The sequence below is a fragment of the Poecilia reticulata genome, chromosome 19 (assembly GCF_904066995.2).
Source record: "Poecilia reticulata chromosome 19, P_reticulata-male-v2, whole genome shotgun sequence".
NCBI lineage: Eukaryota > Metazoa > Chordata > Actinopteri > Cyprinodontiformes > Poeciliidae > Poecilia > Poecilia reticulata.
In genome coordinates, this window is record NC_088848.1 from 20,024,243 (window position 1) to 20,050,664 (window position 26,422).

General features: G+C 42.8%; 1 protein-coding gene across 1 annotated transcript in view; it reads right to left on the reverse strand.

Annotated features, from left to right (window-relative positions):
• The window catches only part of cacna1g (calcium channel, voltage-dependent, T type, alpha 1G subunit), a 272,134-nt gene that overhangs the window by 108,383 nt on the left and 137,329 nt on the right, over positions 1 to 26,422 (reverse strand). The window contains exons 5-10 of the mRNA XM_081600550.1: positions 22,112 to 22,209; positions 8,983 to 9,142; positions 5,571 to 5,865; positions 4,976 to 5,068; positions 2,320 to 3,208; positions 1,018 to 1,406 (exon numbers count right to left, since the gene is read on the reverse strand). Coding sequence (XP_081456676.1) covers positions 1,018 to 1,406; positions 2,320 to 3,208; positions 4,976 to 5,068; positions 5,571 to 5,865; positions 8,983 to 9,142; positions 22,112 to 22,209 — 1,924 coding nt within the window. The remainder of the gene's footprint in view (positions 1 to 1,017; positions 1,407 to 2,319; positions 3,209 to 4,975; positions 5,069 to 5,570; positions 5,866 to 8,982; positions 9,143 to 22,111; positions 22,210 to 26,422) is intronic.

Below are 26,422 nucleotides of genomic sequence, written 5' to 3' on the forward strand. Positions count from 1 at the left end.
GGCACAAACACACAGAGTGACACATCTGATCAGACCCCAGACTGGTAGCACCGCTGCCTTGCAGCATGAAGGTCCTTGGTTTGAATCCCCGGCATGGCATCTTTCTGCATGAAGTTAGCATGTTCTTCCTGTACGCTCTGCTTTCTCCGGGTACTCAGGCTTCCTCCAACAGTCCAAAAAACATGACTGTTTGGTTAATTGGTTTCTTGAAGTTGTCTTTCGCTGTGAGTATGTGGGCATAGTCGTTTGTCCTGTGTGTGTGTCTATAACTGCAGTTTAATTAACCATAAAATTGCCCGAACTGCAATTACGAAAATAAATTTGCCAAATGGAAACCCGGCAATTTTGGAAGCACTCGTTTTTCGTTACAAAGTTTTTGTGCGAGGATGAGGTGGTCTTTCGGCATAGGTGTTTCGCAGAACAGCAATTGAGGCTCTTATCAAGTCACGCGGGTCACATGATCAACAGCCGGATGCTATCACTGCTGAAAACGACAAAGACGACAACAGGAAGTAGTAAGAGAGGATGATGGTCTGTGTTTGTTTTTTCGGACAATGCATCTGGTTGCATTGTTTGAGTCGCACAGCATCGCAAAGTTCATAAAAAGTTGTGTGTCATTTGAACGTGATGAATCCACAGCTCTTCTGTAAAAATCTAGAAGTCTACAATTTCCTCAAAATGCTGCACACATAGCTGCTCCCAAGTTTTAGGGGTTTGTTGCTTCAACGACTGAATAAGACGCTCTTCTGATGGCTGATAGGTGATCAGCACTAGTGCCATGGCTGAATTATGAATATTTCTCCTGTAACTGTTCACATCTGTCCATCTCCCACCCAAACACCAACAGAGATAGGCACCAGATCCCAGCAATACAGCAAGGATAAGCAGGTATAGACAATGGTTGGAATCCTTCCTATCCCTCTAACTATTGCCACTATATCCAATTTACGCTTTGTACAACTGTTGAAAAAAAAAAAAGTTCTCATAAGGCAAAGAAGAAAAGAAATGTGCACTAACCTGCTCATGGTACTCGATCCCCATGCTCAAAGTGTTAATCAGAATGGCGATCATAATCCCCCGACCAAAGTACTTGCTATCCACAATCTTCCTGAAGGTGTCACACACCAGCCTCCAAAAGTGGACGACGTTGGCAGCCGTCTTGCCCAACCTCCGACTCTTCTTCCTGGGCTGCCGGCTGTCTCTCCTGTCCCTGTGGTGGTGGTCTTGTGATAGCTCGTACACGCCGTCGCTATCCGAGTCACCTGGAGTCTCGTTGCCCTCGGTGAAACCCTCCAACTCATGGGCCAGTGCCTTTGCGCAATCAGGGCAGGTCTCAGGGTCCATAGTCAGACCAGCTGCATCCATGGTGATGAGCTCACGAGCCGACAACTGGCAGGAGAGCTGAGCTGCAGCCAAATGAGAAATGACATAGAATTATACTGTACAGACTTTATAGGCTCGATCTACCACCTTTATAGCCTTGCAAAGTTGGGAGGGAGGGTCTGTTGCCCATCTCCAGCGGTCATTGGGAGAGAGGCGGCGTATATCCTGGACAGGTCGCCAGATCATCCCAGCGCAACAGACAAACACACAGGACAAAAAAACATGCGCGCACACACACCTAAGTACAATTTAGAGAGACCAGTTAACCAAACGTTCATGTTTCTGGACTGTGGAATGAAGCTGGAATACAGACAGAAGAACATGAACATTCCATGCAGAAAAACCCAGAGCCAGGATTCTGTTGCCTTGCAGTAAGAAGGTTCTGGGTTTGAATCTGAACTGAGGGTCTCTCTGCAGGAACTCTGGCAGTCCAAAAAACATGACTAGATTGCCCTTAGGTAATCTAGGGAAATTACCTAAGAGTGTGTGTGAGCATGGTTATTTGTCATGTGTGTCTCTGTGTTCCCTTGTGATGGACTGCCGATCTGTCCAATGCCCAGTGACCATGAGAAATAGGCAACAGCTCTATCACCCTAACCTGAACTCTAACCCTAAACCCTTATGGACAAACAGGTAGAGCCTATGGACGCCTGACTGGACTATTATTGTGGATAAAGTTTGTAGTCATTATGTGGTGGAGGAAGCTTGTTGGAAATGGCTACTGGGTACTGCATGACTAATACCTCACTTTAGCACATGATCCTTTAACTTGTTTAGCACTTTCCTAGCTCAGTCTGAGTGCAATAACCATGCACAGAAAAAGCTAATAGCGAAAAGAAAGAAAGCTGCCGCTAGTGTTTAATACCTTGTAGACCTTCCAATTTCTAAAACAAATCAGATTCTATTTACCACACATATAGTTCTCCATGTGTTTACCTGTTGGAGTGCGTGTGTCCACCAGGCTGGATGGCCGTCTGTCCAGATGCATGGGTGGGATATTGAGATTATAACTCAGATTTGTTAGCGTGCTGGCGGTGATGCTCCCTCTCCTGGACTCTGCCAGGGCTCGGGCCTGGAGGGTGGGGTAGTTCTTCGGCCCTGGAGCAGCAAACGGTACAGAGTTCCTCTTCATGGCTCTGGACGTGGGAGTCGGAGCCAGGAAGGCCACTGGATTCATTCCCCGGTTGGCGGGAAACAAAGTGCAGTGAGACGGTTCTCCTCTGAGCACGCCGCAACCCGAGGACGAGTCGCCCGCTCCAGAGGTCAGGTTTCCCAACACGGCGAGGTTTGAGTCGGAGGTTGCGGCTATCAGAGAGGATGGCGGTGCCAAGCCCAGTGGCACAACGCTTGTGCTTGCTTTGGGAGGCCCGGCCTCCACGTCTCTCCCCTCCAGGCACCTCGTGCTCCCTCCCTCCCGGATGCTGCCGTTGCCAAGATGGTAGTGATGGTGGAGGTAATGATGATGGTGCACCATGTGATGAACCGACATAGACCCCTGCCTGGAGGATTTTCTTCTTCTCTTCTGCCTCTGGCTATGGGTGGGCTCTGTAGCTGGCGGCGAGGAGGCGATGTTGAGCCCTGCGCGGCGGGCCAAAAACCTGCAGACGTGAGCCACTTGCTTGGCCCCCTTCCGGATGATGTGTACCAGGTACTTCAGCAGCTCATCGTAGCAGGATCCCGGCTCGGACAGGGAGGCCAGAGTGCTGGCGTTGGACATGAAGCGCACCCGTTGCTCCTTCATCAGCTGGCTCTCCCGCTGCTTGGTCTCAGAGAACTGAGTTGCGATGACCACCAGGCACAGGTTAATCATGAAGAATGAGCCGATCTAAGGAAGAACAGAGATACAGTAGATGGCATTGTTATTTGGGCATTGTCTGTGGTTGTCCATCCATTGTTCCCATCATCTGTTAATACCCATGTTTTACACATTTATATCTATGACTTTACAGACTCAAACTTTTGTTTGGCCGTTTTACACAAAATATAAATCATAGTATTCATGTTTACTGGTTGAGTAATGCCTCAAATAGTATGGAAGCTATTTTTAAATGATAAAGAGTAGCACTTTATTTGAAGAGGTGTAATAAGACTGAGATACTGAGGTTAGGAGACTATAACGGCCATTCCATAAACTTCACCTTTTCCTGCTGTAACAAATGACAGATCCACTTTCTTTCAAGGTTTTGATTGTTTTTACATTGGAACCTCCAGGAAGACCTTCTGCCCCGATCAGTACAATTTTTCTTCCAGTCAATGTCAGAGGATTCATTTTGCCAACAATTTTGACTAAAGCCTCTTTCACAAAAAAATAAAACCCCCATAAGGATGACCAGAATGCCACACTGATGTGTGGTACCCCACGCTCTAACTATAAAATTTGCAACTTAAGTCTAAAAATAATGGTGGACAAAACCAGTGTGGCGATCCTGTTGATGGTCAAGTAAATGCTTCCAATGTCAATTATTTTTGTAACCTTCTTCTTCTTCTCACTGGAAATGATTCGGTCTTATGTTTTGGCTTTCTGTGTCTGGTTGGTCACACAAACAACTTTATTACATCACTTCTTCAACCTGCGAAGCCGGCTCGCCCCGATACAAGACAGCTGACACGGGACCATCACTTACTGTTTTTAAAAGTTAAGGCCCGTAGCAACAGCTGGCTCACTTCTGCCTCCCCTCCTCGCATTGGTCCACTGAGAACAAAAATGTCACAACGGCCAAGAGGCGCCTTAACTCTGTCTGCAATTGTTTTTGTGACAGTGATTCAAGTCTCCTGTTGTTTGTAGCTCAAACATTCCCTAAAGATCAACTATTGGCTTTTCTCCAAATGTAGAGCTGATGGTTGTGGCCATAAAGTTAAACTGTGGTCCCGTTAAAGTTTTGAGGCCCGTTTTTGTGCCATTTGGGGTCAGAAGATTACTACGTTTCCATGGCATGGTGACATTTCCATTCTCTCAACTCAACCCTGCCTCCCATATTTCCTCCCAGTGTTTCAGAGTTCTGCAAGACACATGTTAGCTCTCTGAATCATTTCCTTGTGGATCAGATGTCTTGTTAGCCCATCTGACTTTTCCTTAATGTCAGCTGTGCCCTCACTTCCCACTACTTAATTAAGAGTTTAAATACTACTGATTGGCATTTTCAGTGGCTTGGATGTTTTTCTATCCAAAAGTTAACTACTTTTGTAAATGGCTTTAGCCTTTCCAAATGAATCAGAGTCCAGCAACATCTGTGGAGCAGTGGACGAAAAAGAAAAACGCAGCGATCTGTCAGGAAGCCAGAGCTGATCGACTTCTCATGTGTCCACACTTATTACAAGTAAACAGATCCCAGGAGAAGCCCTTTGCTACTCATTTGAGCTAATGTGTGTTAAATTAAAACTGCTACAAGGTCAACACTTCCAGGTTACACACAATTTTAATTAGGGTCATTTTGGTAGTTTTGATTTAAAAGGAGAAAACATAATAGTTTGATGACAAAATGAGTTTAACTAACTGCCAACCAAGTATAAAACCAAGAGGGAAAAACAAAAGGAATATGCAGAGGTATGTAAACTTATCAGCAGCTGAGGATCACCAACAAGTAGGACTTACAATGATAAGCAGGATGAAGTAGATGAAGTTGTAGAAGGAGTGTGCATCCATCACAAAGTACATGATGTCCACCCAGCCCTCCAGAGTGATCACCTATGAAAAGGGAACAGAGGCAGCGAAGACAACAATGGCATAAAGGTAAGGTCATTTTATTTATAAAGCACATTTTCAGAAATAAGGCAATTCAAATTACTTTGAACAGAAAATCTAAGAAGAGATTTAAAAAAGGCCACATTTTCTGTGTTATTTTTTTCTTTCTAGTGTTAACTTTTAGTTTCATCTCAGAGTCTTTGACACAAATCCAGACTTTTGCTGCAATCTTCAATCTGGCTTTTGTCCTCTTAAATAACCTCCTGGTACCAAACTAAATCAGATCAACAGTCCAACAAAAGACCTGTCAGGTAATGCAAGGACAACAAACAAGAGTAGAGTCTCCCCTGCTGTGTGACAAAGTCCTAATCCTCTGATGCATTGACCACATTTAGACTTTGCATTAGAGAACCGTTCCATCCGCCGGACCAACTGTTGAGCTTCCCAAAATGTTTCAAAGCCTGGTTATTCACTCATAACTCTCAGGACTCGTCGGCTCCCCTACCTGAAAGATGGCTATCCACGCATAACAGATGTTGTCGAAGTTGATGGCCCCCTTGAAGGGGTTGATGAGGCCGGCGGAGCAGTTGGTGTAGTACTGGTTCCAGTTGACGCAGGTGGTGTTGTCTGTGCTGTTGTAGGAGTCGATGTCCAGACTGCACTGCTGGCCCGCCTCGTCGTACAGCTTGGGGATGGAGCCGCAGTCCCTCATGCCGTTGTCTCGGGGCATGGAGCAGATGAAGGGGTTCTCGTCGTCGTTCTCCGTGTGGTAGTACTTGCCGAGCTCCACGGACAGAGGGCTTTGTGGGAGGCAGAAGGGAGACGAGTGGCACAGGTTACTGACAGGTACGCCTCGACATAAAAGACGAGACAGGGGAAAGCATCCGATTGTTGTTCACTGCCGGTTTTTTCGTGGCTCTCCAACCAAAAACAATGTTAAGTTGAAGAGTTTTCAAGGAGTAAGAAGAGAAGTCAAGTTGCCACGTCTGACTGAGAATCTACATCAATGTGGAAAGAGCTGGTCATGCTTTTGAGTTACAGAACCTTCAAATGAATTTAAGCATTACTGAAAAATCCATTTATTTCCAAGAACCTTATTGCTAAGTGAAACACATTATGTAGATTACTTTACTCACAGATGGTTGCTTGGAAGGTTTGATTTCAGTAATTATGATGATTTTTCCACTTACAAGTAATGAAAACAATGACATTTAGAATAAGAGTATTACATCACACCATTTAACAATATTTAATGCAGAAATTTGGGTTTAATTAAATTATTTATTGAACATGACTGTATGTTATTTAGAACCATGCAAGTTGAAGATGGAAAAACTGCCAAACTCATACATTTGCTCGACTATTATTCAGTCTTTTTTTTTCCCACTTTCAAATTTTTGAAGAGTTTTCTTAGGGTGGAGACACAATATATATAAAAGAAAATGTCTCAGAGTGGCGTAAGGAGATTTTGGAGTGTAAAATCACCAGGAAGCTATGTCCATATATGGATAATGGAAACTTTGGGCTGGACCATTTTCACTGCAGATTCAACAAAGTTTGAGATTTTTAATGAAAAAACTAAAGGAAAGGTATTTCTAAGGGCATCACCCATTATGGACAGCATGGCTGTCATCAGCTGTCAAGCATCAACTGGCACCATTAAAAGGAAATGTCTCCTATAGGAAAACAACAACAGGAAATGTGACTCAAAGTCTAATGATGAGTCAAATGTGACTCCTACAGTGGTAAAAGACGCTACAGGAGCTGTAGTCAAACTATGTCCTCTTCTTTGCAGGTTGGACACAATTCCAACCTGCAAATGTCTTAACTGCATTTTTTTCTGTTACCGATTAGCACATCTAAAACAAAGCCACGTAAACCGTTATTAGTTTTAGATTATGTCAGGCCGACGGGGCCAAATACCTGCAGGGACCCTTATGTCATTTGAGGGGATTTGGATCCGAACACACACACGCCTGCCATAGCACCTCTTGGCATATCTGCTACATAGCACTCCTCCATCTGGAAGAGAGGGAATGTGTCTGGCGTTTGTGTTATATCTGGCTCATCTGTCAGCACACCTTCAGCTGGCAGCTTCTATTAATTGCAAAACGCAGTCACACTTTTTTTTTTTTCGTGGGGAGGGGAGATTAGACCAATCTGTTTTCCACTTTAGGATCACTTCTCACTCTCTTTCTTAAAAGCTACTTCACACGCCGAGAAGATCTGCCAGAGCCACTTACGGGGCTGATGAGCCCCATGTCCGTTCATCATGGCTCGACGCGCAGGGAGGGACGTGGCTCTCTAATGGCGATCTGAAATGCTCCTAATCAGCATGAAAAAGGAGGTTGTGAATGTGTCAGGTGTTTGCCGAGAAGCTTTTGGCGACGTGACGGAGCGCCGCGAAGCGAAGCCGCCTGTAAAGCAGACCCGTTAGTAAAGTCTGGCGCCGCTTACAAGGCGCAGGTATTCCAGGGAACGCTAGCCGGTCGCAAGAACCGACAGTGACGACAGAAATGATGTCTGCACACCGAAGGCATAATGCATGAACTTAATTTACAGATGTGGGGTGTCATAAATCCCTTAGAGAGTAATGATCCCTATATGACTCAGGCAACATGAATAAGTTATGGGTACCAATGTTCCCAAATACAGGAGCACAGACGATCCAGGGCCTTTTTTATTATTCCAGAACCTGTCTCGGTCCTCCATTCATCACAGCAATGAGGCGTCAGAGTCGCAAGCCTCGCTGACGGTAGCGCGTGACCCAGTTTGAAAGAAGGATGAAGTTACTTTGACGTCCCACAGACTTTCTTTCAACTGGCCAATTCAATGGCGCTCTCGCGATGAAGCAACAAATCATAGAGGCTTTGCAAAAGTCGTCCCTTTGAACTTTTTCACATTGCGCAACAGATTTCCATTTATATTATTTGAGGGGAGAAAGCAGAAATGTTGAAGAAAACATGGTGGTGGTGGCTGCTTCAGTCTGCAACGGTTTCCAATGTCTTACTGCTCTCAGTGCTTGTTAGTGTTTCCAATGGATTCTAGTATTTATTTCCAAGACACGTTCCAACTGTGTTTAACGTAATTTCCAGAGCATAAGGCGCTCTGGAAATTATACCTTTCATTTTCACACGCTCTGAACACTGTGACTTTAACAACGACGCGGCTGATATTTGTATGATTACAGAGTAATGTTTTAGCTGCTTGCTATAGTTTCTGTTTTAACTGTGTAGAAAATTAAGCCAAATTTATTCACACCCTTTACACATTCAGAGTTAATTTTAATTTTATTCAGCCAAGAAAATCTTTTATGCCTTTCATTTTCAAAATCAATGAAAAAAAAATTTTTTTTTGACATCACAGCAATTAAACTCGTTTTATAATTGCAGACAAGATTTTTATTAATTTCCACTTATCACTGATGACGAGCTTCGAGGATTTGGGCTTGAAATGCCTCCTTACCATCACCATAATCTTTGGTTCCCACCATCAGAGTAACGTTTGGAGTCTGTGGACTTTGATTAAATGCCAAACAGTGGCACCTGAAAATAATTACAATCAGCGCTCTGGTGTAATAATATGAAAAAATGGCTCGGAGACGTTGCCAAAACATGTTAACAATATCTGTGTTATCTGCAGATAAAACTGAGGATTTGTTTGGAAATTATTTTTGCGCAGGTACGGTGCAACATGTCGACAGGTTGTTGTGAGGTATGAAAAAACGTTTTAAACAACACATTCCTCTGGAGAAATACCCCCCCACCCCCATATTTCAGCCAGCGGGAGTTTGTTTGACCCTCCCAATGAGTAAAACATATTTTAAGTTTACACCCACGGTCCAACCTAAAAGTTTTTTTGAGTTTTTTTTGTCCACACTAAATGACACAAATACACACGTGCAGAGTGGAACTCACAAGGAGAAGTTGTCTTTGACGAAGCAGCGGTTTCTGAGCAGGCCGGCCCACAGCTGGACGCCAACGATCCCGAAGATGAAGAAGACAAAGAAGCAGAGCAGCAGCACATTACCCAGCATGGGCAGCGTGTCCAGCAGCAGGGTCACCAGGATGCGCATACCTGAAGAGGAGAGGCAAGGACAGGGTCAGATACTCTGCGTACAGCACAATGACCACGCAACATTAACCGTGTGAGACGCTACTCTGACGTTAAGCATAATTTGATCGGTCGGTCAATCAGGGAAGGCAAATAATGGGAATTTAGAGTTCTGCGTGAAACTCACCTGAGCGACCATTTAATAGTAACCAGTTTAACTTCCTCTACTGTTTGCAGTCTTCTGCCGTTTGTAGTTTTTGTTTAACATCTTCTAGCGCCATCTTGTAACCACAACCAGCAAAAGATGGGTGAGTCAAGTGCAAATCATCTGAGATGATTGATTGATAGGATCTTATCTCTGACGGAGGCGTGAGCGCGTTCTGTGCGCTGCGCTTGTTACAATCTGATTAACTGCTACAACCTACTCACCTTTATTTCCTCAACAGGTTAAACTCGCTACTCGTTTATTTAGACTATACTAAGTAGATTAACACAACTTTCTGCATCCTCCTTTGGTTTTCTCTGATATTTATTTTATGTACTGCAGCCTTATTAAATGTGCCACACAAGCCAGGAAATGACCCAAACCCGACCATTGCTCTACACAACACCATGAAGCTCCGAGATTCATGCTCTGCACGAAATGCTCTGGAGCTCTCATGATTTAAAGCGACAAGCACGGATCTGCTTCTTCGCCGGTCGTACATGACATCCCAGAATCCATCTGCTCTGGACGGTGTTCCTTCAAGTTTCTGACAACACGCACTCACACTTCCTACCCGCCTACGCCGTCCCTCTGCTACCTTTGCCAGTGTCCCTGCGTCGCGCAGATACTGTTATCTGTCTATCCATCTTGCCTAAACTTGTCCAATTTTATCTTTTCATGCCGGCTCTTAATCTCTCATCGCCTCCCTCCTCTGTCGCTGTCTGCCGTTCTCTCCCATCGTCTCCCACTTCGGCGGCTCGGTGAGTCAGCCGTCAATAATGAGGATCATTTTTTCTGATCTAGGGTTTTCTGGGTAATTGGAGAGGCCAGGTCATTCCCCCGCCAGAGAGCCAACAGAGCTCATCTCCTGAGCTGACAGTGACCTGTGAGGAGGACGGAGAGTCGATGCAGCAGAGGAGGAGAGAAACCAAGGAAGACGATAAGAGTTTTCTGATCTTTTGCTCGGACTATTGGGAGAAAAGAAAGCCAAGTGATGGTTCGATAAAAGGTGTTTTGCTTTACTATTAGTCTGATCTTCCCGAAGACATTAAAGATTTCCCATAAACACGACAAACCCGATCCATATTCCAACACTTTTTTCCTCCAGTCAGTGGCAGACCACACCGCATGAGATTCCAGGTGTTTTTCTGTCACTTTTCATTTTAAATGCCTGAACAAACTGCACAGGAAAACTTTGCTTCTTTCCGCTGTCAGACCGGGTGAAGATAAACAAGGACGAGCTCGCAGACTTTTCACAGATCTGGAGAACAAATGAGGCACTGACGGCAGAGACGGAGAGTAGATGAAGGTAGGGCAGGAAAAAAAAAAAAAAGCATAGCTGAAGGACAGGAGGATGAGCGACGGCATGAAAACGCTCCCATGCTTGGATTGCGCCTTTCACGCCTTTTTTGTTCTCTCAAAGGAAAAGATTCGAGAGGCGTGAATCACAGCTGAGATGGAGGGACGGTCAACATTGGAAAAAAAAAACAACAACAACACTGCAGTGACTCTTCAATGACATCCGATGGGTTTGAAGAACAACGTTTTGGAGCTTCTTCTACTCGTGTCAAACGGTGGCACTTTGTTTAGCACATACTGGTTGAACCGAGTGCAAAATAACCCAAGAGGCTCTTTCAGCCTGCCATGGAAACCTTAATCAAAGCCACACCGTAAGGAAGACAGGCTGATGTGATTAAAAATGAGCAAGTCGGTGTTGAAAATGACTGTATGAGTCACCAGTTGCTGTTCTTCAGTTAGACACAAGTTTGATTCGACTAGTGATGAACAAATCAAGTAAAATCAGCTTGAATCTGAAAAAGCAGAACGCTTTTGGTGCTACGTTGTCTTCATGATGTTTTTATGTTTTCATGATGCGAAGCACTTTGAACTGCCTTGTTGATAAAATGTGCTGTACAAATAATATTGATTTATTGACTAAATCTCTTTTTTGGCATATTATGCCTAAAGAAAAGAAGCTGCATCGTAGCCACACCCTCCCTCATTACACAGATACACATCACCTGCTACGCTCAAACCCATTAGCCATTCAGGTCTATCTAACTTGGAGTCAGAAAATACGCCTAAAACTTATCAAACTGTGCAAACTGTGTAAAACGTAACCTTCTGTCGCCCTGTGGCAGACCTGGTTTTGGGGTTTATAACAACCAGAGCAAGCGGCCTTCTATTGCAGCATGCCGATCTGGGAAGATGCCACTAAGCCCCATCCGAGTTCATGACAGGAGCCGGGATTAACGTCGGCACGCTGAATGGCTTCATGGGAGAGAGAGAGGAAGCTGCGCCACATGGATGGGATACTTCACTGACAGCCCCTCAGGCGGATGCACCCACAAGATGAGCAACGGCCACATTTAGGTTTAAACATGACAAAGTGAACATTCTGAAGATTTCCTCTTCATCAAAAATTGTATTATAAATTGAAGAAGCAGTAATGTGACTTTACCTTCTACTGCTCATGTTCAGATCATGTTTTTCCTGCCAATCGTTTTCATTTATTTGACAACGGCTTGGATTTAAAGCATGAATTCTTTGATAAAGATGGGGTATCTTGCGATAATTGAGTTAAGTAATGTTATTGAAACATCTGTGAAAAAGACAGAGAATCTAAAACTCTAAGTTAGGTCATCTGAATGTCACGTAAAGAAGTTGAGAACGAGGTCTGTCACAGTAACACATTTTTCTGGCCTATTGAGAACTGCCTGAGAATCCTTCCAGAGACGTTTGAACCAGGATTATTCTCCTTCCTCCACGTAAAGGTCACATCCTGCACTTGAACCAAGTCAGAAAAACTATCAAAGCTGCGTTCATCGATTCTGAATAGATAGCAGAGCTGAAGCAGCAAAGGTGGACAAGTGAGTGAACTATTTGTGTTGCCAGAATGAGTTTTTGAAGACTAACCGGTGTGAGGTTGTTATAAATGAAAGCATCTGGGTCGTATGTCATTTGTTCGATGACTCTACGAGAGACGGATTCTTCATCCCCGCAAAGCGCGAGGAGAACCCGCGTCCATGCGGGGCAGACGAGCGATTCGATCGGCGTCACCTGCCCGCGACCTGGATGGCGAGCTCATTCCGAGAGATCGACATTTCATATTCAATAACAATCATCTCCTCTGCCTGCGCGGCCTCTCCAACCTCGCCGTGGGCGGCCGCTCCGTTCCAACGCAGGCTGGCAGGCGGACCGCTGTGTGTGATCTGGGAGCCATCTGTTAGCAGGCAGATTAGGTCTGCTTCCTCTGCTCTCCCGTCCAGGTCCGGGGTCCGGCGCAGGCTGCTTTGTGATTTTGTTGTTTTGTTTTTTTTTGGTCCGGTAAATTAATGAGCTTTATGAGCTGCGAGCCAGCACACACCTGCGTCCTCCTCATATTTTTTATTTTATTTTTTTTTTTGCAGAGTAAGATGGTGACGTCCTTCATGTCAGCAGCTCCGGACGGAGATGACTAAACGTCTTTCGAAAAGGAAAGGAGATAATCCTCGGAGTAAACAATCCTCAGGAGCCGGGCATGATGGGCAATGGGGAACTGGTTTGGCTGTTGCTCCTTTCACACCACCACTTCCTGGTCAGGGATTTTGCTGACCTTTAGCTACACCTGACCTTACCTACGCTGGAGCTCAGTAACAGGACGTCGTCACATAGGATGCAGGATGAGATTATCAGGAAGTAAACGTACATGGTAGAGAGTGAAGATTTGTTATTCAAGTTGGATTGACGAAGAAAAATATTGCAAACTTTCTTGTGGATATTTAAAAAGTAGCGCCACAAAATCAGTGATTTTGACTGCAAAAACATTTTTAAAAGATCCCAAACAATGGCGGATTTTCTCTTAACCAAAACCCGAACTTTGTAACCTCCTAGCAACCAGTTTTAGCAACCGTTTAAATTCACAATAGGAAAACCCCTCACTAAAAGATCACTAGTGTAAACTGGAAAAAAAATTCAAATTTGAGCAAAAGTTTTAGATTTGATTTCCAGATATGGTAAGAGGGGAAAAAACGATTCTAAGATATTTAATGTGGTGTTTGTATGCAGAAAGGACAAAATAAGAATATTATATGTGTTGGACACACAAATGCTGACTATTGTACAGAGAAGTGTGTGTGTGTGTGTGTGGGTGTGTGTGTGTGCGTGTGTGTGTGTGGGGGGGTGTGCGCGTGTGTGTGTGTGTGTGTCTAGAAACAATCACCTGTTGAATGCAGGCATCGTCACATCAATCAGCAGTTGCTCAATTACAACAATCACCACCAACATGTTCATTAGGTGAATGAAGGTATTGTTTTATATATATAATATTTTGGCATGTTTTTCCCTCCAGCAGACTTCACGCTGTGACCCGGTGTAGTAAATATCATCTGCCTTAGTCAGTTTGTCAGAAATCATTCGCTCAGCTGAAGGAAAGTTAAAAACAGATCTTCTCTCGACACACTGTCTTCACAAAACAATGATCACATTCCTCAGTCTGACAATGCCCTGCCAGCCAATCACTTAATGGCTACTACTTGCCAAACGCTACTGTGACTAATGAAAGATCTAAGTGAGGTTTTCCATCAACCACCTGCAGAAAAGTCAATGGGAATGTCTGCTAAGCTGCTTTTCTCAAACAGTTGGGGATTTAAAAAAAGGAGTCAGTAGAAACCCTCAGAAAACCAAGAGCCAACTTAGTAGTAATTGTATTTTTTTTACATCTGTCTATTCATTCTGACAGATGTTCTCCAATCAACCTGTCTAAGCTTGAGTTATTTGGCGATAAAGTACAGGTTGATAATTCTGATTGTTGACGTGCACTGATGGCGGAAACATGCCGCAAATTGTCGCATCATCATCTGTAACAGCAAAATGTTAGATTTTTTTGAGCATTTTCTCTGACATCTTGTATATTTGGTTCTAACATGAGCCAAGATTATGCTTCTTTGCAGCTACAACTTGTCCAAAAATGACTTTTACATCCCATGTTTACCTTCACCTACCCACAGGGTAACCCCCTACTTCAGGTTCAGTTTTTTCACTTGACATTGGTAAGGCGTTAATAAGAAGGGAAGAGAACAAATGGGCCAATTTAAATTGTCTACAAGTTTGGGGTTTTTCCCCAGAGTGGCAAAACATTATTCTGAATTCATCTTCAAGTCCTAACATGCAGAATGCTAGGCGTTGAAATGTTGAAGTTAGCCCTGAGGTTAAAAAAATAATGTTTTTAGCAAAGTTGAAAACTCCAAACTTTTTTTTTTTTATCTTTGTATGTTAGTAGCTAGATTTTAGAGCCCTGTGAGCTTAAATGATGTAAATATATGTAAAAATGCCATCATATGCCTTGTTGACTCATGAAATAACCGTTACTGACCGTATTCACACTCACACCCCGTCATTACTGACAGATAAAGATTATTAAATCAGTTCAACAGAAGCTGTCAGAAGGAGAGGAAATCTTAAGTGACGAATAACGTTATTTACAGGTTCTTCACATATTACACTGTCACCTTCCTAAAATAATGGACTAAGTCTCCATCGTATTTTGGATAAAAAACGACAGGCTATTATTTTAGGAAGGTGACAATACCTAAAACAGCAGTAAACCTTCCCAAAAGTGGTTAGCTTTTCAAAATGACCCCAATAAAGAATTAACAAATAATCCAGGAAGTCACATAAAATCCCAGAACAACATCTAAAGCACTACAGATCAAACTCGTCTCATTTAACATCAGAGTTTAAGATCAAACGGTAAGAGACTCAGGAAGAAGGAAGAGCTCCAAGACCAAAAACCCACTGACGCTGAAGAGTCTTCAGAATTAAGAACCATGACGTATGTTCTCTACCAGAACGTCCAGGCCGTAAATTCACAAACTTAAGCTCAAAACAATGTTCAAAAAGATTCAAAGAATACAAAACAATAAATAAATTTCACCTCTGAATGGTTAAAAAAAACCAAACACACTCACAAAAAAATTTCAGACTGGAAAATACTTTTTGTCTTTCACAGCACTGCGTTTTGCCTACACTCATTGGAGCAATTATCGGTTTATTGGATCGTCTAGTACTAGACAAAATCAAGTCATGCCAAGAGCAACGTGGCCGGGTAATTGCTCTCGCAGAGATGGATCTTCACTTTCACCTAGAACAACGTGCGTCTTTTTTCCTGACAGCTGCTCCCTTTGAATATAAACACCAAACACAGAGGCCTGTCACAGACCGACTGGCTGGCCTTGATACAACCATTGACAGCTCTGGAACGAGGTCCCTGCAGACCCACACCGGACATGAGGGTAATGGCCAATCTGGTGGCAGACTGTCTGTGAGAGATGTGCTGCTGACATGATGTGGGAGTCTTGTTGTTTTTTGTGTGTGCGTGTGTGTGTGTGTTGGCAGCCGGTCAAAGTAGTCCTGCGTAATGTGTCCGTCACTTTCACCGGCAGGACTGCCATGCGAGTGCATCAATCTTCGGCGGAGTCCAGGAAAATGGATACTATCCCAGGAACAATGTGTTCGCTGAGGGAAGTGTGAGGAAGTATGTGTGTGTTTCAGGATGAGCTTCTCTCTTCTGTTCTGATGTAGAGCTGGAGAGAGTTACAGAGGAGGTGTGTGAGGATGTGGACAGATAGAAACGTTATCCAAAAAAAAAAAAGAGTCAAAAACTGTTTAAAGACAGCGGTGCTAAGATTTTTGTTTAGTGGATTAGTGGATTGGTTGGTTGTGCCCAATGACTACTCCTGATGTTTTTATTTTTTTCAAACATGACAAAACTAAGCAAAGTCAAAAACATTATCAGTAAATATTATTTGATTGGATCCAGGAGTGTAACGACACTCAAAACTCACAAATGAGAAGCGATATCGAGTTCACGAGAACTTGATTTTGCCACACATTCAACAAATTGATTTCTATCTTTTTGTGATTTCTTTTTATCTCTTCAAAACTTAAGACGGTGATTCAGCTATGTATGACCTTAAGTACAACATTTAACATTTCCAGTTGCTACTGATAGAGTGAGCTGTGACTGTCATGGAGGTCAACATAACCCTACATGACCAGCCACCGGTTGTCATAGCCATGCTTTCAGCAACAATTTCCTGTGCTCATATGTTGTCCGTATCTTGTCTTTCACTTTGTTGCCTGATATTGAATTTTTCAGTGGGTAATGGTGGTTTTTATATTTTCAAAAAAGCAAGTCCGTGGGAATATCTGTGCCATGTTAGGTTCTTGTATCCACAAGTGAAAGGTTTTGCTCAATATTCAATTATCTGCTGCGCTATAATAGTCTGCAGATCTGCTGATCCAGGTTTGGACAGATAAAATGAGTGATTATAACGGGTCTGCACTTAACCTTGGGTCGGTTAAATCAAAGTCCTTGCCATTCCCGTTTCTGTGCAAGCAGCTGTCATGAAAGATAGTAACTAGACATTAGTAACAACCAGGGAGTTCATGCCTTAATGACGGACACTTCACCAGATTGATGGTCTTGAAATTGAACTATTAAACCTCTGACTGATTGAACAGTTCTCTAAAACCTGAGCCACAGCCGCTCTGGTTCTGGCAGTCGAACATGGAGAAGAAATTCGAATCAAGTGCAAGACATCAGACTGAAAGGTGCGCTGCCTCCTTTTAACCTGTGACAAACACCATGAACCTCGTTCCGTCTGATTTACCAGGCTGAGGAGTGCAGCAGTTTCTGGACGTTACCTTGTAGTCTTTTCCTACCACTTAAACATTTTCACATTCTGGCAATGCTTTCTATTTAGGTTTTATATGAAATTGAACCAGGTTCAATTTTGTCAATACAAAGTAGTGGGTAGTTAGAAGGTTAAAGTAAATATGTTTTCAGTTTTTCTTAGAATGAATACCTAGAAAGCGTGTGATGCATTCATTCCTATCCACTCACTATTTTATGAGTCTTTCACTGCTGAAGGTCTTTTTGGAAGACTGTCGCCCATTCTTCTTTGAAAAACCAAACTCAATTAGGTTGAACAGTGTACATAAATGTAAAACTCTTTTGGATTTAGTTTTGGGCTTTGAGTGGACCGTACAGTTTTGGTTCCAACGACTCAATCATAACGCCATCTGTACAAGGTTGTTGCCGGATGGCAATACTCGAGCCTCCAACCGGTCTTCCTTCACGATTGCGCTGTATCCTGTCTCTTTGTCTCACCGCTGTTCTGTAAACACCTGAGCTGTGGATCCACACAGCTCCTCCAGAGTCACTACGGTCAGTCAGCTTAGGCAAAATTTATGTCTCAGCAGGTTCGACGAGGTTACATATTCCTTTCAGTTTTGGATGATGGACTTAAACGTGCTCCATGACATGTCCAACATGGATGAAATTAGGATATCTGCTAATAACCTTTACACAACGTTGTCCCTGACCTGACAGCTGTGTCCCTTGGTCTTCATGATGCTGTTTGTTCTCTAATGTTCTCCAACAAACCTCTGTCCAAACTGCACCCCAAACTCTTGCACAATGTAACAAAACCTGGAAGAATTAGCCGGTCTAATGGACGTACGCATGGCTCTAAAATTGCTCCGCTCAATGCTGGCAGCATGATGGAATAAATCTGTTATTCTGATTTCTTCATCAGTTTTTGGGCGAAGCCTTGCTTTCTGGACAGTTATTCCCTGTGGGAAGGATTTTCATGCTCTTAACTTTCGGACAGTTACTTGGATTCGTAACTCTGGCAACAAATCTCACAGAAGGTGGAATAGAGGCTTTGTAGTGGCAGTGCAGAGCCAAAGAGCAGAGAGAGACGGAGGAAGTTCAGACCATCTCTTCAACTGAACCTAATGGGCAAGTATCATTTCCCCAACTCCAATGTCTCTCTGCCAGACTTTCTACTAACCATAAGGCTGGAGAGAGACTTAAAGAGGCTAGTGAGGTGGATTAGCATGCTGTTGTGAAATATTGCCTCTGATGCCTGGATATTTAGCATGTCATGACAGGGTCTTCTGGTTCTTAAGATTCGTTCTTTACGAATACTTGGATCACCTTCGTTCCACTTAACTGTACTCTTTCCGGAGTTCGTCTATCACGTAAAAATCCAATACGGTGAAAAAAATTCGGCAAAAGTGCAAAGGCTCTGAACACCAGGTGTTGCATATCAGCTTCGCTCAACTTTTCGGTTCAATCCATGTCGTATTAATGAAGATCCATTTCTTCTCTTCCCTAAAACCAGAACAGATTAATCACGTTGAAGTTCTTGTACTTGGAATTGACAATTCCAGACTCTTTAGATGAATTACAGATCCCCCTGTGGAGACTTGATGTTCCCATAATTATGAGCTACGACAGCCTGTTTAATTAGTGTTCCATCTGATTGCTATGAAATATATTTTCCTTCTGACAATAACACTATTACACACCGATCCTAGGGTGTTTGTTGAACTAAACTAATTGCTATTTATGAGGCAAGTGCTGCCGTCAGCCTGTACCAAGCACAGCTGCTTCACACCTGAGACCCACATGTCTGTTCAACCACACTATTAGTATTCAGGAAATAAATATTTGGTCTGTTTGATTTTTTTCATACTATCCATCATATTCCCAACAAGGCAAAAATCACATTAAGTAAATTAAATGAAGTAATTGATAATATTTATATTATAAGACCTGTTATCTAAGACTTTGTAGTTTTTTCAGAAAGAATTTGCATATTTTCTTTCCCTAAAATATGACCTTTTAGTAATGAGAAAGCCCATCATTAAGCTTGATATTGTACTGGATATGAGAAATAAAGCATATGCTCAATCACTGTGAATGCAGAACAGATACATTCAGTGGGAAACAGACAAAAAAAAAATTCACTTCTGTATTTAATTTACTCAAGTTTTTCTGTGGTTGTTGTAAAAATGCGATACTTGCAAAAGAGAAAGAAGAACCCACAAACTTAAGTTTAATTGACACGCATAGGCCTGTCACAACAATGAATAAATCAATTAGTCACATGATAAATTAAAACAAACTAAATTATTTCCATTGGCATGATTTATCCTTTATCTCTTTTTTTCTCTCTTTCTACCAGAAACTGGACGATAAAAGTCTTCAGTTTGGTGGTTTGGTCTCAACTGGCTCCTTTTTTGAAGGACAGTTTTATTTACAAAGACTTCAAAATTCATTTTATTTGTTGTTTTATTTATTTTGTATATTTAAAAATGTATTCAAGTTCCAGTGTTCAACGTTCATTACAATCTAAAGTTTACTGATCCTTTAGAATGTATCTTGCATTATTATTTTGCCACAACTATTATATTAAAATGGTCTCAAAACAACAACATTATTGTTTATCGCGATAACTTCAGGAACAATTTATCGTCCAGGAAAATTTGTTATGGTGATAGGCCCAGACACGCCTTCTTATCATGTACAGTAATGGCAGTATTAAATAATGTCATACTTTTCAAATTTCTACTTTTTTGCTCAGCTCCTAAAATTGTAATGGCCCTACCACACCATTCAGTCACAACCAGTGAAATCTGATTCATGTCATGGCATGAAAACTGTCTTATTAAACTTATTAACCAAATATAAAAAACTTTAAGAAAACAGCAACATAAGCTATGGATCAATTTTCCATCTGATCGCCAAAGGTTTGGCAAGTATGTCAGGGTTACTTTCTCTACGAGTGTTTTGAATATTTCACATATGTGTTGATGTGACTTGTAGACGTCTTCAAATAATTTGGACTTTTATCTAAGACCCATTTAACACTGGCCCAGATCATGATACATCATGCTGACATCATACAACACACTGCATTCACACAAAAGACATAAAACAGATTTGTTTTTCTTTTTCAGAAAGAATGAACATGGAGTTCATTTTGCTCCTTATACATTTATTTCACATAAACTTTTCCGTTAATATTTAAAAATAACATTCTATCGTTGAACAAATCCTTTTAAGTGACTGCTGGGATTTATCAAGAAAGGCCGACGCCTCATAGAAAACCAGAGTAACAAATGCTTTCATGGTTCGTATTATTAATTCGTCGACGTCGAGGGCTGCAGATGACATAAACAAATCACCAAAATTATTATGAAAAAACTCAGGTAATGACGGCCCATCAGCGAAACCCCAACAAACATGATTAGCTGCTTTATGTCAGGGCCTCTTAAGTGTAGAGCTGTGAATGAGCCAGTGATTGTGGAGCATGAATGAAAAGCTTGATGTCGATTATGGAAATACTAACGAGCATTTCTTTGGGTTCAGGCAGGGTCTCCTTCAGCCCTGTTTGAAGAAAGTGTTTTTTTTTTCTTTTTCTTCCTCTTCTTTTTTTTTTTGGACCTATGACTCACAGGTGCTGATTTTAACCAACTGTTGATTTGTGGGGCACCGGGGTCCCGACTGTAAATTCCAGCACTTTTGACGTGTCTGCACAAATTAATCGGGTCGGATTCCATTTGTGTATTCGGTGAATTTTGAAAGGGCAAACTGTGGATTTGCCCCTTATTTTTCCTCAGACTTGCTACCTACACACTGAGATTATTGGAAAAAGGAACGAACAGGAGAAAGAAAAAAAAAACACACATTCAGATTTAACTAAGTGAGCCTATAAATAGCTGAAGCTCTGCAGAAAACATCCCCACCCAAAGTCATGATGACTTCTGCCAGGTTCTCTGCAGGACCTGATGAGGTATAAAGGTTGTATGCGCGTGTGTGTGTGTCTGCGTGCGTGTGTGTGTGTGTGTAGGGAAAGCAGGGAGCGAGGGAGGCAGCAGACAGATATCAGCCAAGGAAAATCACAGGACCAACCAGCAACACAGTGCTGACATTTTCCCCACAGGGCCCCCACCAGACCAAATCATCCACACTTTAACACCACCATTAAGCCTGTGATTGGTTTGAGGGATGCTTGGACGCCTAATGAGCAAATCAGTGTGCATGGCTGCTTGCGTTCCGAGTGTCCGTGTGCTTACGCGGCTAATGAGGGGCGGCGGACCCCCTACGACTGCCTCGACTGGCGAGACAGTGGAAGAGGGCGATGACGTCCCCACTCACCGGCTAAACACCTCATGGTACGGAAACACGCACTTCTTGAAGGTCGTGTGGAGTGATCCAGATGGAAGCTAATGGCATAATTGGGATGTTTATTTAAACGGAGAGATTCCAGGTGGTTTTATCTCAGGAGGACCGGATGAAGAATGTGGAATGCTCGGCTACAGGGGGCGATACAAGGTGTTTTGCAGGCACATAGTGTCATTTTATAGCACAATAAAGTAACTTTGTCACCTTTGGTTGTCATAAAGATGCTATTTATATATCAAATATGACTTGAAAGAAATTCACCTTTGTAATTTAGCGCCTTGAAATTGGGGCTCTGACTCCTTAAAAAACTCCTCCTCTTTCTGAAGTCATCACAACATGGCTCCTGTATTAATCCTTTGACAACGTTTTTGCCAGCGTTGCACTGAGCAGTGGCTCGTATAACGAGCTCAGCAGATGTGCAGTTCCACCAGGTGTTTGCTAGTTGTTGCTGGCTAGTCTGAAGGAGCCGAGTGAGTGAGCTGAATGTGGAAACTCAAAAGCTTTGAAAAAGTTCGAGTCTTAGGTCAAAATGGATACGTACAAACTTTTTAATATCAGGACACCACATATAACCAAATTAATGTGGGTGTCCCTCGTCTGCAACCAATAGCGCTTTACCTGGAGCAGACCGCAATGCTTTTAAGACATAAAAGTTTCTATTTCCAGAAAATAATAAAGTTCTTGGGTTATTAGAGGGCAAATTATTTCAAACCCTCAGAGTCAGGGTGAGGAGTTGTGTTAGAAGGGTGAGAAAACTGCATGCACTCACTTGGCACCCGGTTGATGGCTCTCAGGGGTCTCAGCACACGCACCGTCCTCACAGCTGAAAAGCTAACATTTTGCAGGTTGAGTGAGTACTCCAACATCCTGGGGAAACAAAAGAAAAAAAAGGAGAAAGAGACAGAGAGAGAGAGAGAAAGAACAGAAAACATGTGTCAATGCAGCATCTACAAGCCAAATGTTACTGAAGCTCTTGCACCAAAACTCTCCAGCAACTAATTAATCTTTTAATATTCCCAACAACTTTTACATTCTTGGATTTATGAAATGGCTGCTGTGCATATGTTCTGGCAAACGGCGTGAGTTTATTCCAAAGCAATGAAGTCTACGACTGCGAGAGCGTAACAATTGAGAAACACCACTCTGTCCGTGCTAGCACATGGAACGTAGTAAGCACGCGATGTCTGTGCGGCTGACGGAGCGCGCGCGTCCTTGTGCGGTCGATCTTCAAAAGGCGCGACAGGCACATGTGTGTCCCCTTTGAGACGTCGAGAGCAGACTGCAAAAGTTCCCTCTGACTCAGAAGACGCGGTGTCCAAGTGGAGCCGCCTCGAAACGCCACGCTCTCGGCGGCTCTTTGGAGGCCTTTTTTTTTCTTTTCAGAGTGATAGGAGGTCAGGAGGACACCGCTCTCAAAGGGAAACTGTGGGATGTCTTATTTGTGATTGCTGTTTATCGTCCTCGCTTTACACAGAGCTTCTCTCTGCTTGCGTGTGTGTTTTTGTGTGTGTGTGTGTGTGTGTGTGGAGCAGCTGCTGAGCACATGTGCAGCTGGAAGGAGCGTGCAGATGAAGGAATTCCCTTCTCGCGCTGACTCCAAGTCTGTCTGACAAATTCGCAACACATGTTGGAGGCTGTATGTGAATGCGTGCGTGTTTGTGTCACCTGGAGTGCAAGAAACTCCCTTAATGAACCTGTGAATGCGCGCCTTTAACACATTAAGGTGTCCCGGTGCCTGCCTGTTTGGATCTCTGCGGCAAAGCACCGGTATAAGAAGGAAGGAACACCCTCTCTCGTTGGCGAACACATACGCACCCACACTCACACACACACACACACACGCGCACACACGCACACACACACACACAAAGTGAGTATGCGAAAACACAGCCGCAGCCAACAGATGGCTTGCAGGCCACAGAATGAAGGTAAACGGATAAACGGTTACCAAAGAGGACCGACCAAGAGCAGCAGACAGAAACAAGGTTGCAACAACGGTTTCCGCCAGTCTCAAGATATCGGCAAATCCCTTCAGCAGCTGTGTGGTGCTCTGCCTTGGGGCTCATGGATATTTAGGTTTCACCTTTCACTTTTAAGACATGCCGTAAGGCGGAAAAAAAGGTCACTCGTGGGCTGTTAAATGAATGGCAAAGGGATCCCTCAATAAAATCCGTTGCATGTCAAAGTCAATTTAAAAGTCAGAGAGAGTATAACTATCTCTGGGCATAGTTGTGCATCTCTCTTGACTAAAACAGCAACACTGGGACAGAACAACACAGTAGAAGACAGTTGGGGTTACACTGTTAGAGGAAGATGAGGTCTTACAGAAGAAATCATACATGTCCAATAGCCCTTTGCGCGTTTGTAAAACAAAAGGATTTTAAATATGTGGCATGCCTTTGGACTCAACCCCTCTAGGATCAGTCCAAAGACTCAAAGACTACTTTGAGGATCCACATTCAATTCCAAGCTGATGGTCTTTTTAGGCATGTTCCTGCCAGTTATACACGCCTGGAGATGGGAATGTTTCCCATTCTTCTTTACAAAACAGATCAAACTCTGTCAGATTAAATGGAATTAATCTGTAAACTTTCCGTCAAGCCTTGCCACAATCTCTACTAGAAGTTTTTAATCATTGACATCAGCAGCAGATGAAGCTGGGGAGCACCTGGAACCATCAGCACCGGTGCCCCCCCCAGGGGTGTGTCCTATCCCCACTCTTCTTCTCTTTACATGAATGGCTGCACCTCAGCAGACATCTGAAGTTCACACCACTGTTGTTAGTCTGATCCAGGAAGTCTCTTCTGGGCCTTAATCCAGGACTTACACCGATCTAGGGTCAAGAAGAGAGGCAGCGGGCATCTCTGCAGACCCCACACATCCTGGATTCAAAGTGTTTCGACTTCTAACTTCAGGTTGGTGCTGTAAAGTGCCATTTGCAAAAACGGCACTTTTTTATGACCAAATTTATACCTTTATCTAAAATGTCTGTCCATTGAGAACAAAGTGAAACTGAAGTCAAATTCCTTGTTTTGTGTGAACAAACGTAGCCATGAAATTCTGACTCAGATAAATAATGTCTTTTAGATTGTGATTCAACCATCATTATTGAAAATAAACAAGCGAGAAAAAAAAAAATTCCCTGGCCATATTGGCTATGGTACTTATGGCTCCAATTTAGTAGCAGCTTGGAAACAGGAAAACAATCTGAAATAAATAACGCACAAGACAAGCTGCAGTCAGGCTGAAAAAGAAGGCAGATCGAACTCTTTGTCTGGAATTAATTTGAACTTTGGGGGATTTCTAAAATTATGTATCTGGGAAGATGATGGGAAGTGGTGTGGGGTTTACAGTGTGCTGGCTCGGATCGCAGACAGCTGGTTAGTCTATTCCTTTTAATCTTCACCAGGTTCTCAAAAGTTGTTTTTGTCCACTTTGTGCCCTCAAGTTACCATTTGAAATATTTTAGCACATTTCTGGTCATTTTTTTCCCTTCCAATTTTTACCCTTTGTATTATTTTTCCTTATTAAGGTTCAAACAACGTAGACTAAAAACACCAATACAACCATGGTTTGTAAGCCAGGGGACGTATTTTGGCAAGATTCATTTGGGTTTATCTTTGCTTAGAAGATGTATTGAGAGGTCAAGGAAGTTCTTTTGAATCGTATCATTTCACTTCAGGCACTCACTGCAATTCTTATTTTAAACAGAGGATGTCACTGCAGATAAAATCCTCCTGAATTCAACAAGTAGCAGAAGAAGAATCTATATAGGAAGTACATTCCTAATAGAAAACCCTAACTAAAAGGTTTTTTTGTTTTTTTTAATGAACATTTTGCCATGTATATTTTCACTGCAATTGATTGGGACAATACAGCGAACACATGATTATCAGACAAAAGATTACGACTACCTATCCTACATATCCCATTTCATTGGGGACCCCATCTGGTCCATCCTGCCCCATACACAACAAACACAGATGCACTGAGTGTTTTTGGACACATTTCTGTTAGAATCACTGTTATATTTGCAACAGTAGCTCATTTGTTGGATTGAGACACAAAGGCCATCAACTGCTCACCATGTGCGTCTATCTGCCATTTGCTGCTTGGGATCCTGTCATCACTCTTCGTTCTTTTGTACAACTTTTATAGATACCGACATCTGTCGACCGGGAACACCAAAACCTGAGCTGGGTTTTTGTCGACCCTCTGACCAAGTTGTCCGGCATAAAAAAATGTGCGCTCCTGTCAAATGCTTTCTAATTTTTACAATCGCTCATAAACTTTGAGAACGCACATTTGATTTACAGCCTAGCATATCTCAACCACTAACCGCTGCCATGACAAAACAAATTATTTTCATCCCCACCATCAGTGGTCAAAGTGTTCCCCCTAATCAGTTTATGGCGTTGCGTACCGGTCAGTAGTCCCTAAGTGACAGGCAACATTATAATAATACTAATAGGAAATACACTGAGAGCCACAGACGAGCTACAAATCCCCAAGGGCAATATTACAGAAATATTAAGGTAATTCTTCATCAGACACAGTTGCATAAACTTAAAAGTAGATGATGAATGATGTCTGTCGTAAAATAGTCTTTGCGAAAACACACGCTTGACTTGATGAGAGCCAGATGATGTTTGGTGTGCCGAGACGAGTCTGACCCACCCACCCCAAACCAGAGGGGAGGAACAACTGAGGAGAAATGGAGTGTATCGAAGTAACCGGAAAGACAACAAGGAAATCGTGCATTCATTTTTTATTTTTTATTTTTATTCCAATTTTAAGTAGAAGCCGAATTTGATTAGGTTATTTTAAGGACAGGCAGCGTATGCTGACACAGACAGTGAGAGGTCAGGGAAGACGGGAAAGGCCCGGCATCGTAGAGAGTCTACGTGAGGAGAATCTAAAAGCTTGGAACTAGCCACGCAAGCCTATGGAAACATTAAACACTCGACATAATGGGACTCAGATACACCTAAAATAGAAAAGCATGCAAGGCAGCTTGGGAATGTGGGACAGCGTGGAATGTTAAACTCAGCTTGTCCTCACCTAACCCTTTATCTGTCTA